The 14,255-nt window shown below is 46.5% G+C and overlaps 2 protein-coding genes across 4 annotated transcripts in view; one reads left to right on the top strand and one right to left on the bottom strand.

The window, feature by feature from the left end:
- Positions 1-5,919, top strand: part of LOC117679584 (integrator complex subunit 6-like) — a 30,919-nt gene extending 25,000 nt beyond the window's left edge. For 2 of the 3 annotated variants that reach the window (XM_034441644.3, XM_034441645.3), the window contains 5 exons: positions 307-449; positions 595-826; positions 2,284-2,673; positions 4,103-4,196; positions 4,863-5,919. In XM_034441644.3, the coding sequence (XP_034297535.1) occupies positions 307-449; positions 595-826; positions 2,284-2,673; positions 4,103-4,196; positions 4,863-4,962 (959 nt within the window). In that variant the 3' untranslated portion in view covers positions 4,963-5,919. The remainder of the gene's footprint in view (positions 1-306; positions 450-594; positions 827-2,283; positions 2,674-4,102; positions 4,197-4,862) is intronic. The other variant, XR_004595411.3, reaches the window with a different exon arrangement.
- A 2,344-nt stretch (positions 5,920-8,263) lies between these two features.
- Positions 8,264-14,223, bottom strand: MMGT1 (membrane magnesium transporter 1). The gene is made up of 4 exons (XM_034441643.3): positions 14,048-14,223; positions 13,023-13,075; positions 11,823-11,926; positions 8,264-10,527 (listed from the first exon to the last, which is right to left on the bottom strand). The coding sequence occupies exons 1-4, from the start codon at positions 14,130-14,132 to the stop codon at positions 10,365-10,367; spliced, it is 405 nt and encodes a 134-aa protein (XP_034297534.1). The 5' UTR covers positions 14,133-14,223; the 3' UTR covers positions 8,264-10,364.
- Positions 14,224-14,255: the final 32 nt, after the last annotated feature.

Below are 14,255 nucleotides of genomic sequence, written 5' to 3'. Positions count from 1 at the left end.
TCTGCTGAACAAAACTCTGCATTGGCGACAGGAAGGGCATCCGGCCATTAAAATACTCTGCTAGCTCCTTCAGTTACCCAGACTCCACCCCGCGATGGATTATGGCATCGTTAAAAGATGATGATGATGTTGGGAAACAGGTTATTGGAGATGCTAACAATACACGGTTTTCTTTGATGCGGCTCTTCTCCAGTGGAGAAATTCTTACCGCAGCCATAAGCTTTTTTTTGGGGGGGGGGGAAGAGGGGGAGACTTTAGAAAATACAGACTCTTTGGCCAACGAGGTACCTGGCTCTTGTCTTGCAGATTGCCTTCACAGTGTTCCTGTAGCACAGATGGGGAACTACCAGGAATACCTAAAGATGATGCCTTCTCCCCTTCGAGAAATTGACCCCGACCAGCCCAAAAGGCTTCACACTTTCGGAAACCCTTTCAAGCAGGATAAAAAGGTAGCCGGCAGGGGTGGGGCAGGGGCTCTGGCCAAACCCTCAACTCTCCATCCCCTTCCTCACCCCAGGGAGTCGACGCAGGAGACGCAGCCTGTCGTTCTTCGTGGGTTATACTGATGGTGTTTTTATTTCCCCTCCCTTTCAGGGAATGATGATCGATGAAGCGGATGAATTCGTCGCCGGTCCTCAGAACAAAGTCAAACGTCCAGGAGAGCCCAACACGCCAGCCTCCCTAAAGAGAAGGCGCAGCATGTCCCCGCTCTTAAGACGGCCACAGTCGCCGCCCGTCGTAGCCAACCACGTTGGCGGGAAGGGGTCGCCCTCGGCTACCGGGCCCCCATCCAACCTAAATACTAAAACCACGCCTGCTTATAAAGGTATAAAACCGCCTCTAGACCAGATGGGCGGCACCAAAGTTCTAAAGAACTAAATAAATGCAGTTGCCCAGATGCCAAGAGTTTTGACCTTTTATTCTTTGTGCCCTCCTTGTTGTAACCCTCCCTGAAAGATGGGCTCTGCTGGTACAGGAGTAGACTTTCTGCACTGCAGGGTGCAGACAAGGCAGAGAGAGATGCAATGTAGGCACTTCCTTGGACCTGCACAAGAGAGACATGTACATACCTGTGTTTCCCCGAAAATAAGACTGGGTCTTATTTTCTTTTGGGTCCCAAAATAAGTACTAGGGCTTATTTTCGGGGCGCATGAGGCAGCTCCTCCATCACCCTGCCTCGCCTTGTGGCTGCAGTGGACAGTGGCTGCACAGGCTCAAGTAGGGCTTATTTTGAGGGTAGGGCTTGTTTTCAGGGAAACTGTACATACTAATGATACTTTTGAACGTTGGAGGTGTAACGCATTTCCTGAATGAAAACACCTACGTTTTTATGAGTGGGGGGGAAAAGTGTGTATCACCGGTCTTTCTTGCATTCACCAGCAGGTGGCTCACCTAATTCAGGTGTGCTCTGCAGGAGAACAGGAAGGGAAAGAGACTTACCTGGATCAGCTTTTCAGGCTGCTGTTCAAAGCCACAGAACACCCTTTTCCTAGCAAAGTTGGGTTGGATGTGTTAATTGGGGTATTTTCCTTCTTTGATTGGCCTGCTGTTGTCTGGGGCTTAAAAATCTTACTAGTGGCTTAAAAATCTCCCGAATTGGCACCCAGACTAATAAACTTTGCAAAGAAGCTGTGTTTATCAGGATATCTTTCCTGTGTAGTTGCTGAGTTTTTCCCCAGAAATCCTGGTGCAGTTAAAACACAGGGAATTGTGACTTAATGATCACAATTGAGCCCAACATCGATGTTGCCAAGTGAGAAAATTTGCTAAGTGAGTTTTGCCCCATTTTGCGACTTTCCTTGCCGCATTCATTAAGTGAAGTTGTTAAATGAGTAACCCGGTTGTTAAGTGAATCTGGTTTCCTCACTGACTTTGCTTTGCAGAAGGTGATCGCATGACTCCAGGACACTCCCAACTGTCATAAAAGTGAGACAGTTGTGGAGCATCCAAATACCAGTCACATGACCGGTGGGGATGCTGCAGTGGTCATAAGTGTGAAAAATCCTCCTTTTTTTCACTGCCGTTGTAACTTTGAATGGTCACTAAGTGAGCTGTTGCAAGTGAAAAACCACCTGTACCATAGCGTAGAATTTCGTCACTTTTTTGAGTTGCCACGCATTTGGAATTCAAGGGTTCCGAATACATTTGAAAGGACCTGTCTTGTTAAGAGTTTGTGTCCCATCAGCTTTGTTCCATTTTTGGAGGGTGATTGTGATCATTTAGTAACTCTTTTCAGTGCCTTCCATCTTTGAAACTCAGCGCCAAGCCTTCTCTCTTTTACAGATGCAAACAGCAACACGGTTCAAGATGGCAACGGTGAAAAGAAAGCCGAGAATTTCCAGCTGCTGGACAAACCAGGGGACGGACCTTTGGTGCATCTTGTTCCTCCATCCCCGGCTGCTGTGGTGGACGAAGACCTGCCAAACGATATGGACTCTTTGACCGGTGAACTGAACTGTGTTGGGGAAGATGGACTGGACCATAGACCTGTGGTCAATTCCCTCGTACGGGGCCCTTTAAACTACAATATGTCCACCGAAGACCAAAAACTACTGGTGGAGCCAGCTTCTGGAACTGTGCCAAATTCAGTGAAAATAACATCCAATATGTTTGAAGGGAACAACGAGGTTATCAAAATCAAGGTTATGAAGGAAGTTCGCAAACCCGGGAGAAGTAAGTGATTAGAAAGACCGAAACTGGATGCAATATTCGAATTATGATCTTATAATGCCTTGGTAAGGCCGCACTTGGTATATTGCATCCAATTTTGGTTACCACGTTATAAAAAAGATGCTTGAGATTCTGCAAAGAGTGCAGAGAAGAGCAACAAAGATGAGTTGTGGGTGCTCCAATGCTGGAGGTTTTTAAGAAGAGACACCTTTTTCTGGAGAGCCATTTATCTGAAATGGTCTAGGCTGTCCTGCTTGAGCAGGGAGTTGGACTAGAAGACCTCCAAGGTCCCTTCCAACTTTGTTATTCTTCAGAGAGGCAGGTGGACTGCGTATGTTCCGCTACTCCTTCAAAACAACGAGCTGGGAAGAAAATCCGTTAGTTTTAGCAGGCAGGGAGGACAGGGAGAATTTTACATATCTCAGTTATTACTGAAGCTCTTAAGTTGTCCATGCTCCGTTCTTGATAAACACATTCGCCAACAAGCAGAGTTGAGGTTCTTGAAGGTGAGCTTCGTAACAAGCAGTACATTAAACCTAAGAGCAACAGAAGAGTGCTGTATCCGAGAGTGATAAATTAGAAGCCTAAGAGCTGGAAGGGATCTGAAAGTTTACTAGTCTCGTCCCTTGCTTAGCACAGGGTCCACCAGAACATGGCTCAGAGAGGAGCCTTCAGCTTCTGTTTGAATCTTCACAGGTGTAACCAACACATCACTAGCTTTTACAGTCAGCTGATGGTTAGCCTGAATCACCTTGTAGTTTTATCTTACAGCTTCTGTCCTAAATTCACTTCGTCTCCGTGTGATAATCCGATAATTCGATGTTTGAATAATGTTTTTGTATCACCCCTTAACCATCTCTTCTTTTTCAGTAGGCTAAACTTTTCCAGATCCTTTAACTCAGGGCTCCCCAATCCCTGGGCCGGTTCGTGGCCTGCCAGGAACTAGGCCACAAGTCCACAGAAAATCCACCCTCCACAAAACCAGTCCCTGGCGCTCAAAAGGTTGAGGGCCAACTGTTGAACAATGATGCTTACTTAAGTTGTGTGGATATGTTTACTTCTGTTCATCACGTTCTCATTATACACTAAATAAATAACAATGCTAGTCAGATATAGCAGATTTATGTTGGAAGTTTAGGAGAGTGATTCATATCACAAAAGTCCAATTTGTTTTCTTTTAAAGACATTTTATTCTGCTTTTCGGTCAGTCCTGGGAACAGTTTATGTATCTTTTCAAGACTGGCAGACACAAGGCAGAAGGAGAAAGGATGGTGAGAGTATTGCCGTTCTCAAGGCAACTCTGGAAACTGAAAAGGAGAAGTGCTGGCTGGGTGGGAATTTCGCTAAACTGGCTGGTGGCAGAGTTGGAATAAAACATTCGGAGTGTCTGCCAATTCTAATCTAACCCTCTTGTCTTTTTTTGAAATTGTAGATTATGAAAAAATCTTCTCTCTCCTAGAAGAAATACAAGGCCCTGTAGAGGTTCAAAAATATTTCATTGAATTTGCTATCAAAGAAGCAACAAGGTGTGTATCAAGACAACCTGCTAAAACAGAAAGACTTCACTTCACTGCCTGGCTCCTTTACATAGTTTGTGAATATTCAAAATGTGCTCCTTTCTGTAGGGGCTCCCAAGGGGCAGATGGACCTCTTATTATTTCCCAAGAGATCAAAGCTGTTGGCCGTTGCTGGTTTTATTTTATTTATTTAATTTGATTTGTATGCCGCCCTATCTCCATAGGACTCAGGGCGGCTCACAACAATTAAAATCAAACCAGATAAAAACATATTAAAATACAAATTAAACATATGTTAAAACTCATTAAAATAATCAAACCCCATCAGTCCAGGCTGGGCGATTTAAACAGCCATGTCTTTAGTTTGTGGCGGAAAGTGCAAAGGTCAGGGGCCAACCGGAGCCCCCGGGGGAGTTGATTCCAAAGGGTGGGTACGCCCACAGAGAAAGCTCTACCTCTGGGGGCCGCCAGCCAACATTGTCTAGTCGACGGCACCCTAAGTAGGCCCTCCCTGTGAGAACGCACCGGGCGATGGGAAGCTGTTGCTGGTTTACATTGTAGAAACACTAAGCTCCGTCTGTCTGTCTGTCTGTTCAGACACACTGTGGAAGAAGAATGCGATGCCGTTAATAAACAGCCTCCCTTCTTTTTCTCTCTTTCTTTTTTTTTTTTTAGGTTTAAAAAACGGGTCTTAATTCAGCACTTAGAAAGAATACTAGAGGAAATAGAATTCAGCAGCCTTCCCAACCGAATTAATCATGTCAACAGTAGATAATAATAGCGTGCCGGCCAGAGGAACGGAAGGGACCGGCCGATGGGAGTTCGCTGTGCCGTGGAGGAATGGAAGAGGACGTGGCAGCCGCTGCCTGTGCCAGCCTGGCAGGCGGGCGTCTTTTCTGTGGGCGTCTCAGAAGAAGCAGGGTGATGTTTTTACGCTTAAGGCACCTCTTTGGCCGGACACCGGAGGAATTTGCCGCAGGAGGTGTGTGGCTCCTCCTTCCCCATCCACCTTCGGAGGGCTGATCTGCCCCTGGGCCGAAGAAAGACACTCAGTGCCGCCCCCTGGGTCCTGCAGGTGATGAGAATTTACTCATTTGAACCCTTGGCTGTAAGACACTTTTGCTGTAGGCCACCCTGGGCGAATGGCGCACCCCCCTGTGTTATCTCTGCAATTGTGTCGGAGCGATCCTTTGTCCTAAAAAAAAAAAAAAAAAAACCAAAAGGAAAGGAAAGAGAGGAGAGGAGGAGGAGGAGGAAAGGCCCTCCGTGGTGGTAGTGCGTCTTGTCGCTACGGGCACGAAGGTGGCCCTTTCCCACGAGATGCGGCTAGCCAGCCCAGGTCGCAGGGTCAGTTGGATTGACAGGCGTTGCTCTTCCTGGGTTGAGGAGACCCTCTCGAGAGCCCTGGGACGGACGGACTGGCTGGCTGCTGCTGCTGCTGCTCCTGTGGTAGCCACTCTACAACCTACCTCAGTCTTCCTCTTCTTCTTCTTCTTCTTTTGTCTGCAGACGTTCTGCAAGCGCGCCCGAGGCTCCCCAGGTCCAGGCTTCAGTTCTCTTTCATCTCGGTGAGGAGGACGGAGACTCTTCTCGTGGACTTGGCTTTGGAGGCGCTTAAAAGGAAACTCGGGGTTTAGGAACAAAAAAACAAAAGCCAGGAAAAAAAAAAAAAGAACTCCCACCCCCTCCCTCCACACGAATTTTACTTTTTAAATGTTCATACCAGAAGAAATTATTTTGGGACAGTGTTGTTTAACAGATCCTTAATTTGAGATATCAAATGGCGTGCTTGTGTGTGTGTGTATATAGACATCTATACATATATATATATATATACATATATATATATATATATATATATACACATATATATACATATATGTATACATATATATATATATATGAGAGGATTTTTTGAGCACTTGTACATAATAAAAATCATTTTATGATTTTTTCTAAGGAGTGCCTAATCTGAATGGGGGATTGTTTTTTTTATTAGCGTGCCAGTTGTCAGTGAAAAAAAAATACCTTGGAAAGGAGGAAAACTCTGCGCCTCCGTGACTCTCCCTTCCAGCTTTTCCTGTTGAACCGAATGGCTCAAGGTTGCCGTGGTGTCCCATCTACCTGCTTCGGAGCAGGCCCGAGTGGGTGACTTTTGTCCAGTGGTGGGATTCAAATAATTTAACAACCGGTTCTCTGCCCTAATGACCAGCTGGGTAGGCGTGGCTCGGTGGTCATGTGACCGTGTGGGCGTGGCCAACTCACCATCACTCACATCGAAGTGCGCTTCGCCTTAGCTGTTACAATGTAATAAAGGTTAACCAGGGGCAGTTTCTGTAAGCAGGGCAATACAGTTTAGGCTAGAAACACCAGAATGTTTCCTTCCTGCCTTCCCTACAGGATTAGTCCTGTAAAGTGGAAAAAAACAAAAGGAGATTTCTTCCAACAACCGGTTCTCCAATTCTAGTAAACTTTCTAGTCTAGTTCTCTGCTGAGAAAGTTAACAACCGGTTCTCCCGAATAGGTGCGAACTGGCTGAATCCCACCACTGCTTTTGTCTCTTTAGACTTCAGCCTGTCAACAACCAGCTTCAACTTTAGGTTGCTGAGCAGTTTATTTTGCTCTTTGTCCAACAAGGGAACTTGGTGCGCTCCAGAGGTTTTAGCGTTCACCCGTTGCAGGGGAGCTGGGAATTGTCATTCCAAACAACTGGGACGCAACCCCGCTATCCACCCCTCTTGTCCGGATAAGGAAGTGATGGGATGGATGGTAAAAGAGGCAGGCTATGGTGACTTCCTGAGCGTAACCGGCCCACGCTTATGGGATGCTGTTGCCTGCAGACATCCTGAGGGCGCGTGGCTAAATTTTGGAGACTTTCCTTCGTAGCTGCAATTTGGAAACGTAAGCATCAACGCTGATTTTCATGGAGATCAGAGTTCCTAAACCTTTCCGGCTTTGCAAATTCGTCTGTGTGTGTGTGTGATTTTGCACTGGCAAGCACATACACACGCGCAGCTCCATTTGTGCAAGTGGCCGGCAAGCACACCTGCCGCTCGTACAAATGAAGCGTGTGCGCTCGCCTGCAGTAATAGACCGAGGTCTGGGGGTTGGGGACCCCTAATGTAGTAGAGCACAGGCTGAAGAAATGTTTGCTTTTGCTCCACTTGTGAGGATAGTTAGAAACGTCGTGTCTTGGGGAGGTTCTAGATGTTTAAATTGGGTTCTCACTTCCAGTAGTTCATCGCGGGATAATGGGAATTAACTGGGCGTAGGTGTTGCTCGGAACTGAAATATCGTGTTGCATCAGGTGCAAAAGTACCTGACGGCTGCAGGCAAAAAAAAATAAATAAAAAAATTAGCTTGCCTGCAGAAACTGTTGATCATATTGGCAGGCCTGCTTCCAGCCTTAAATTGAGGCAGAATTTCCCCTGCAGGCCCGCTGGGAGAAAGTAGCACAATGGTCCTGAGAGTACTAAAAATACAACCCATCTCTGGTGACTTGTGCGGCGTCTCTTGTTTTCCTGCACCAAAGCAGCGTCTCTGGGGAGAGGAATGGAAAGCTGCCTTGCGATTGGAAGAGATGTGGAGTCCCAACTGCTGAGAGTTATGCTTCCATCCTGCGCAGCCAAGAACCGCATGGATCAAGCAAGGCTTTTTTGGTCTTTTCAGAAACAGTGGAAAGTTTTGGAAGTGGGCATTTTCAATTTTATGTCCCTTTGAATTAGGCCCGATGATCCCCTATGCACCCCAATTGGGGGACTATAATTAAGGGCTTATTTACAGATGCCAGACAGATAGGTGGTGGCAAAATCTATGTTGGGATATAACCATTCCGTGCATCAATTAATCATCTCCCTCTTGCCTGATGTTTTTCTTGAACTGTTAAGGGGTGTAATGAACCAGTTTAGGAGCCCCAAAACTCACTGGAGGATCACTGTATTCAATCTGCTTTTCCCCCCCTAAGTATTCACCTCTCCAGAGAAATCCACAATCCTTCAGATTAAAGAACCCTTTTCAGAAGTTTAAAAACACCAGTAAAAAAAAACCACGTCTGCAAAAATCATTCTTAGGCTCTGTTTTGGAATAATATTAGTTCTTTATTGGACGTTGCAAGACCAAAAAGGGAAAGAAACAAAATTTGCACATTTGTAAAATAACCACTGATAGTGAAAGGGAACCTGTTTATTCCTTGCAAGTTTTAGAGACCTAGAAGGTGCTTGAACAAGAGTGCAAAATCCAGAGCACAAAACGCATGGAAAGATCCTGGGCTTTGGAGAGAAAAGGCTGCCTCTTTGTAGCACAATTCGCAAGTCCTTGGCAAAACCGTCAGCGTATACTAAAACAGCAAACACTGCATGGGCAAATCACTGGCATTTTATAGAGCTGTTTTGGCTGTCACGATCCCTATGAACTGCCCACCTAATTGCTTTGAATTTTGGGCTGGAGAGTTACTTGGATACAAGACAATTAAAAACCTGCTAGAAGAAACAATCGCCCAGAAAGGAAGGGGGGGGGGGACACATAATAACCAACGGGCAGCTACTCTGAGCAGGTATCTTAATACTAGGATATTAGGAGGAAGGTGACCAACAGAGCTTTGCAACTGCCTTACAGATGTCTGATAAGTTTCACCTAAGAAAGAGTCAAGTCTGGCATTGTGATCCTTTGGCCAGAGCACCGTTTTTCTCTTAAGATAAGATTAAAAAAAGCTGCTGGGTTTTGTATAGTCCTGCCCTGGAGTGGTTTGCCATCTAAGGCAGTGTTTCTCAACCTTGGTAGCTTGAAGATGGGTGGACTTTTAACTCCCAGAATCTGGGAGTTGAAGTCCACCCATCTTCAAGCTACCAAGGTTGAGAAACACTGATCTAAGGGAAAGATCCTATCCCAGGCTCTGCAAAGTGCATGCATTTTTATTTTAACCGCCAGCACACCCGACTTCTCACCCATTTGGAGCCCGAGACTTTCATCCCTGGAGACGCACGGGGCAATGCGCTCCAAGACGAGACATTCAAACTTCTCTACATCTCGAGTTGCTAATTTTGAAATTGGTTACATTCCGTGAAGAAGAAAAAAAAATCAAGCTTGGAGCAAAGCATGTACTGAGCCAGAGCCGAAGGGAATGCCCTCCCCACCCCCAAAATATTGCAAAGTGGGTAATTCTGGAAGAAGTCCGGTGATCGCATCAATTAGGGTTTTGTTTTTTGTTTTTTGAAGTAACACAGTGGAAAAACAAGTTCAACGTGTTCAGTTGCTCAAAACGGCAACCCTACGGGCAAATCTGCCTTCATCCTGTTTTTATCGGCACGTACGAGTGGGAGCCAAATCAAAAGGCACTATCAAAAAAAAAAAATCACGAAATCATTACAAGACACAATCCTAAGTCTTTCCCGCCTGCAGAGTTTGCATGCTGTCAAACCACTTCCTCCCTAAGTCTTCCCCAGCCGCCTGTCACCTTGATGATATAAATAAAGAGCTTGATGACAGAAGTGGATGGATTGCAGCTGATTCAGTTCTGTGTCCTGCTTAGCCTAAGACCTGGCCATTCATTGTGACTTCTCAAAAAGCATACACTTTTCATAATCTCTGAGCATTTCGGGGAACTTGCAGTCAATGGCTAACTGATAAGTCCATACCCCTTTGGCAAAATGTTGGCTAAATTCCTACTTGTAAAAGATTAATCCTGACTGGCTCTGCTGGCCAGATATTCCACATACACCACCCACAAACGAGATGCAGAAATTACCACGTCGTGTCAGGGACTCTGCTGGAAATAATACAACATACCCTTTTCTGTGCTTATCTAGTCCATTAAAACCTCCATCTGCATTTGGTGACACAGATTTTGATAATCCAGAAGCGAGTTAACCATAGTGCTTTAATGAAAGGTAAAATGCATTATTTCACTGCGTACTTTTAGCAGTCACTTTCATGGTTTGCCAATTCACAATTTTAGTTGTGACCAGTGTTCAAAAGTCCTTTTAATATATTTTTAATATATTCATGTATGTGTGCGCACGCCTGTGTGTAGATAACACAGGCGTGCACGCACATTACTCTAAAGCCTGGAAGATCAATATAAATACTGCTCCAGAAATTAAAAAAAAAGTGTTTATATCCAGCTCCAATATTACAGCTCAGTGTCCTATTTTTAGAATCGTCTATAAAAAAAAAACTCTCTTAACGGTGCAGAGGTTCAAGTTTTCGCAACTTCAGTGATGTGCTGGATGACAAAACATCCTGGCTGGAGGAAGAGTGGAGAGTGTCTGGGGACTGGAATAACATTCTGCCCCGGTGATTAAATACATAAAAGGATGGATGGTTCCTTAATGTGTCAAATGTCCTAAAACAAAAGGAAAATGGGAGAGAACGGAATTAACGTTGAGAACAGTTATCGTAACTGGCAATCAGACAATCATTTCAGAGAGAATTTTAGACATTTGATTTTAAAAATATCATGGACACACTTAACTTAAATCTTACCTGTCTCTCCTGAAAGATAAAACATTACTGCCATATCCTAAGCAGCAGAGAGAAAAAAATTGGGGATCGCTGCTTGGGACCAAGAACACGTGTACCTACAGAGATGGTGGCTTCTCCATCGATGGAAGGTTCTGGAGAACCACTTCTGCAAGGACGGTTTAATTGGTTTGCTTGCATACTGCAGAGGGCCGGACCTTATGATCCCTTCCCACTCTACAATCCTACGACGGATTTCCCCATACCCTTTGTCAGCCTTGACAAGTTCAGGCACTTAGCCTGCAGAATTGGCCCTGCTTCAAAATGTGCACAAACTCAACTTGTTAGCTAGCTAAGGCTTGCTATTAATCCAGATACTGTAGGTTTATTTCCCCAAACTTCTGCTACCTGTAATTCCATTCCCAAATGAGACCATTGGCCTCAAACTTTCTCTAAAAGGGCCTAAAATGACAGTGCGCACTTGGCAAATGAGCTTTTTTTTTTTTTCTTCACCCGTTCTGAGAACCTAGCCTGTAAATGAAGCTAAGCCAGGCAGATGGGTTAGTGGAAAAGAGAAAAATGACAACATGAGTCTCGCTCCAAATGTCCTAAATTCTTGTTCTCAGAAGAACAATAATAATAAGTAATAGCAGTAGCCCCAAATTCAAGGAAGACTTTCTGGTTTAAAGTTTCATACCATCCAGTCAAAATGTCACCGTTTTTCATGAAATCTGTGCGTTTATTCTTCGGTAAACCACCAGCCCCTTTCCCTCCAGACTGAACCTTTGACTGAACCTTTGACCAACCTCTCACTCGTTGTTAATAGTTTTTCCCTCACAGGTCCAACATGCGCTTCTCACATGTGTCTAATGGATTCCATGGTTAATTTTCTCCCTACAATATAGCTCCCATAACCCCTGGCAGAACTATTCTGAGGGGGGGCGGGGGAGAATTATGAAGAGGAGGCCCCATGTTATCCTCTTCTCTCTGAGGAAGACACTGAGCAGAGCCTTTCATCTCCCCTGACATTATTTGTTGGCATCTGGCCAACAACACTCGTTTTCCCTTTTGAGCCGAAGAGTGAGAGTCCTCTCCTACCTGGCCTGAAATAGCACAATAACAATCGGAGACATGTAATTAGAGTAGTACTAATCGAGGAGGAAAAAGAAAGGCACATACTTATTTTTTAGCTCTGAAGTGGCATCCATGTCTTTAAATTCTCCTGCAATATGCACAATCCCATAACAGGTAACTGCAAAGGCCAGCAGAGTTTGAAGAACGATCTATAAACAGACGAAAAACGACAGCTGAGCGTTTTCAGGAAGCCTCTCCACCGTAATTTAGTTCGTGCCGAAGCTTCCGTATTCGAGGTAGTTCTCCTTTTTGAGCTCAAATGTAGCAGGGTTAGAAAAAGGATAATACGGTAGACCAAGATCTGGTTTGAGACACGGAATGCCTTCTTATGCTCACTGTGTGCAAACGTGAGAAAAAGTAAATGAACTCCCTTTAGTGCAATTAAGACATAGATTTCTAGGGCAAAGGCATCGAGCTGTTTGCAATCTGAGCACTCCTGACCAGTTCAAAGTCGGTAAAAAAAATAATAATAATCAAAAACACTGAGAAAAAAGCCAGGAGAAAGAATGCAATGAGGGCAGGATCAGTAGGCGGAAGATATGTTAAGCCAAATGCCAGAAAGATCAGGCTGTTTACTCTGGGAGTTGAACCAGAGCGAAATACCAACGGGAGGCAACAAGGAATTCCTAGAGGGATGATTTCAAGGCAGAGGAAAGTGCCAAATTTGGACGATTTCATTCCTGCCACCGAGACCACATGCTACAATTGGCCACCCTACCAAGGGTGTAAAGAAAAAAAAAGAGCCACCAGTTCAAATCCAGCTCGGGCTTTGAGCTCAGTTCCCTTCCTCCTTTGTAGGGAGTCCTCGATTTACAACAAGTTCATTTAGTGACCTAAGTTATGGCACTGAAAAAAGTGACTTATGGCCATTTCTCATACTCATGTCCCCATGGGCACGTGATTTACAATGAGATGCTTGTCAATTGAGTCCTATTTTTGACAGTTGCAGTGTCATGCGATCCCCTTTTGCGACCTCCTCACAAGTGAAGTCCATAGGGAAGTCAGATTCACTTAAGGACTGTGTTACTCATTTAAGAACTGCAGGGATTCATTCAACCAACCAACGTGGCGAGAAAAGTCGTAAAGACGGGACAAAAATTCCCTTTAACAAACATCTCACTTAACAACGCAAGCTGTGGGCTGCATTGCGGCCCTAAGTTGAGGGCTACCCGTACGCCAAGGTCCAATCTGCCACTCTGGGGCTTGTGCCCTATAACGGAAAGCAGGAGGCCAGGGACCACTTACGTCTATAGGCAACGTCTCATCTTCCTTCTCTGTTAGTCTCATATAGGACCGATCTGTTGGAAATACAAGGAGGCAAAGTGTCCGTCTTCATCTCACCCCCCTCCAACTGGGCCAAAACGGGAGGGGGGTGAAGGGGGGAGCAGGATGGGGAATGCAGAGGGAAAAGCATATTTAAAATATGGGGTTGGAGGGGGGGGAGAGAGAGAGAAGGCAGGGAAGCCCAGGACCTTCATGCCCCCCTTCTCTGTGCAAATTCCCCTGCAGGGAGACCCCCTCCCCACAATTTTCTCCCCCATATTGAGCGCTCCAATAAGGGGTGGCTCCAGCTGCCCCCCTCCCCGCAATTATATCCTCCTGGCCTTAAAGGGGAGGGGGCAGCCCTTCCTTCCCCCAATACTTCCCCCTCCCCCCCTTCTCCCCTTCTTCCCCAATACTTTCCCCCCTCCCCCTCTTCTCCCCCCTTCCTTCCCCCAATAAACTTTTCCCCCTTCTCCAATACTTTCCCCCCTCCCCCTCTTCTCCCCCCTTCCTTCCCCCAATAAACTTTTCCCCCTTCTCCAATACTTTCCCCCTTCCCCCTCTTCTCCCCTTCTTCCCCCAATAGACTTCCCCCCTCTCCGTCTTCTCCCCCCTCCCTTCCCCCCTCCTCCTCTTCTCCCCCCTCCCTTCCCCCAATACTTTCTCCCCCCTCCCCATCTTCTCCCCCCTTCCTTCCACCAATACTTTCCCTCCTCTTCTCCCCCTTCCTCCCCCCCCCCCAGGATTCAGCAGACCCCTTTGCGACGGATGACCTTTTACACCCCCACCTCCCCGGGACTACAATTCCCATCATCCTGTGTATCCTCGTGAGGTGAGGGAGCTGCGGAGGATGGGGGGAGAGCCCGGCTCTTTCTTCCTTTCCTCCCCCCCCTCAGGCCCAACCGCCCCGGTCGGGCTTCCACCTTCCCCTTTCTGCCCCCCGGGGCTCTTCGGAAGGGAGAGTCGGGGAAGAAAAGCCCCCTCACCCACCCACGCGGGTCACTCACGCTGCGCGGCGGAGAAAGCCGCGTGAGCCAGGGCGAAAAGCCCGACCCCGACCAGCCCTTTCCAGAGAGAGGCAGCCGCCATCATCCGCCTCTCCACCTCCTCCTCCTCCTCTTCTCCTCAGCCGCCGAGGGCGCCGTGTGCGCATGCGCGGGGAGAGCCAGCGCGCGAGCCAGAGGAGGAGCCTCCGCCGTCGCGCCGCCATGACGT

Source organism: Pantherophis guttatus, chromosome 12, assembly GCF_059756535.1.
Source record: "Pantherophis guttatus breed Tessera chromosome 12, ASM5975653v1, whole genome shotgun sequence".
Taxonomy (NCBI): domain Eukaryota; kingdom Metazoa; phylum Chordata; class Lepidosauria; order Squamata; family Colubridae; genus Pantherophis; species Pantherophis guttatus.
This window is presented reverse-complemented; position numbering and strand designations above follow the sequence as displayed.

What these genes read in the sequence shown, in the direction of transcription:
- MMGT1 (XM_034441643.3), bottom strand. Translation starts at nt 14,132, where the DNA reads ATGATGGCGGCTGCCTCTCTCTGGAAAGGGCTGGTCGGGGTCGGGCTT. An exon ending in GGCTTTCTCCGCCGCGCAGC is followed by an intron (nt 13,076 to 14,047) that starts GTGAGTGACCCG and finishes TATTTCCAACAG; the next exon opens with ATCGGTCCTATATGAGACTA. An exon ending in ATGAGACGTTGCCTATAGAC is followed by an intron (nt 11,927 to 13,022) that starts GTAAGTGGTCCC and finishes GTCTGTTTATAG; the next exon opens with ATCGTTCTTCAAACTCTGCT.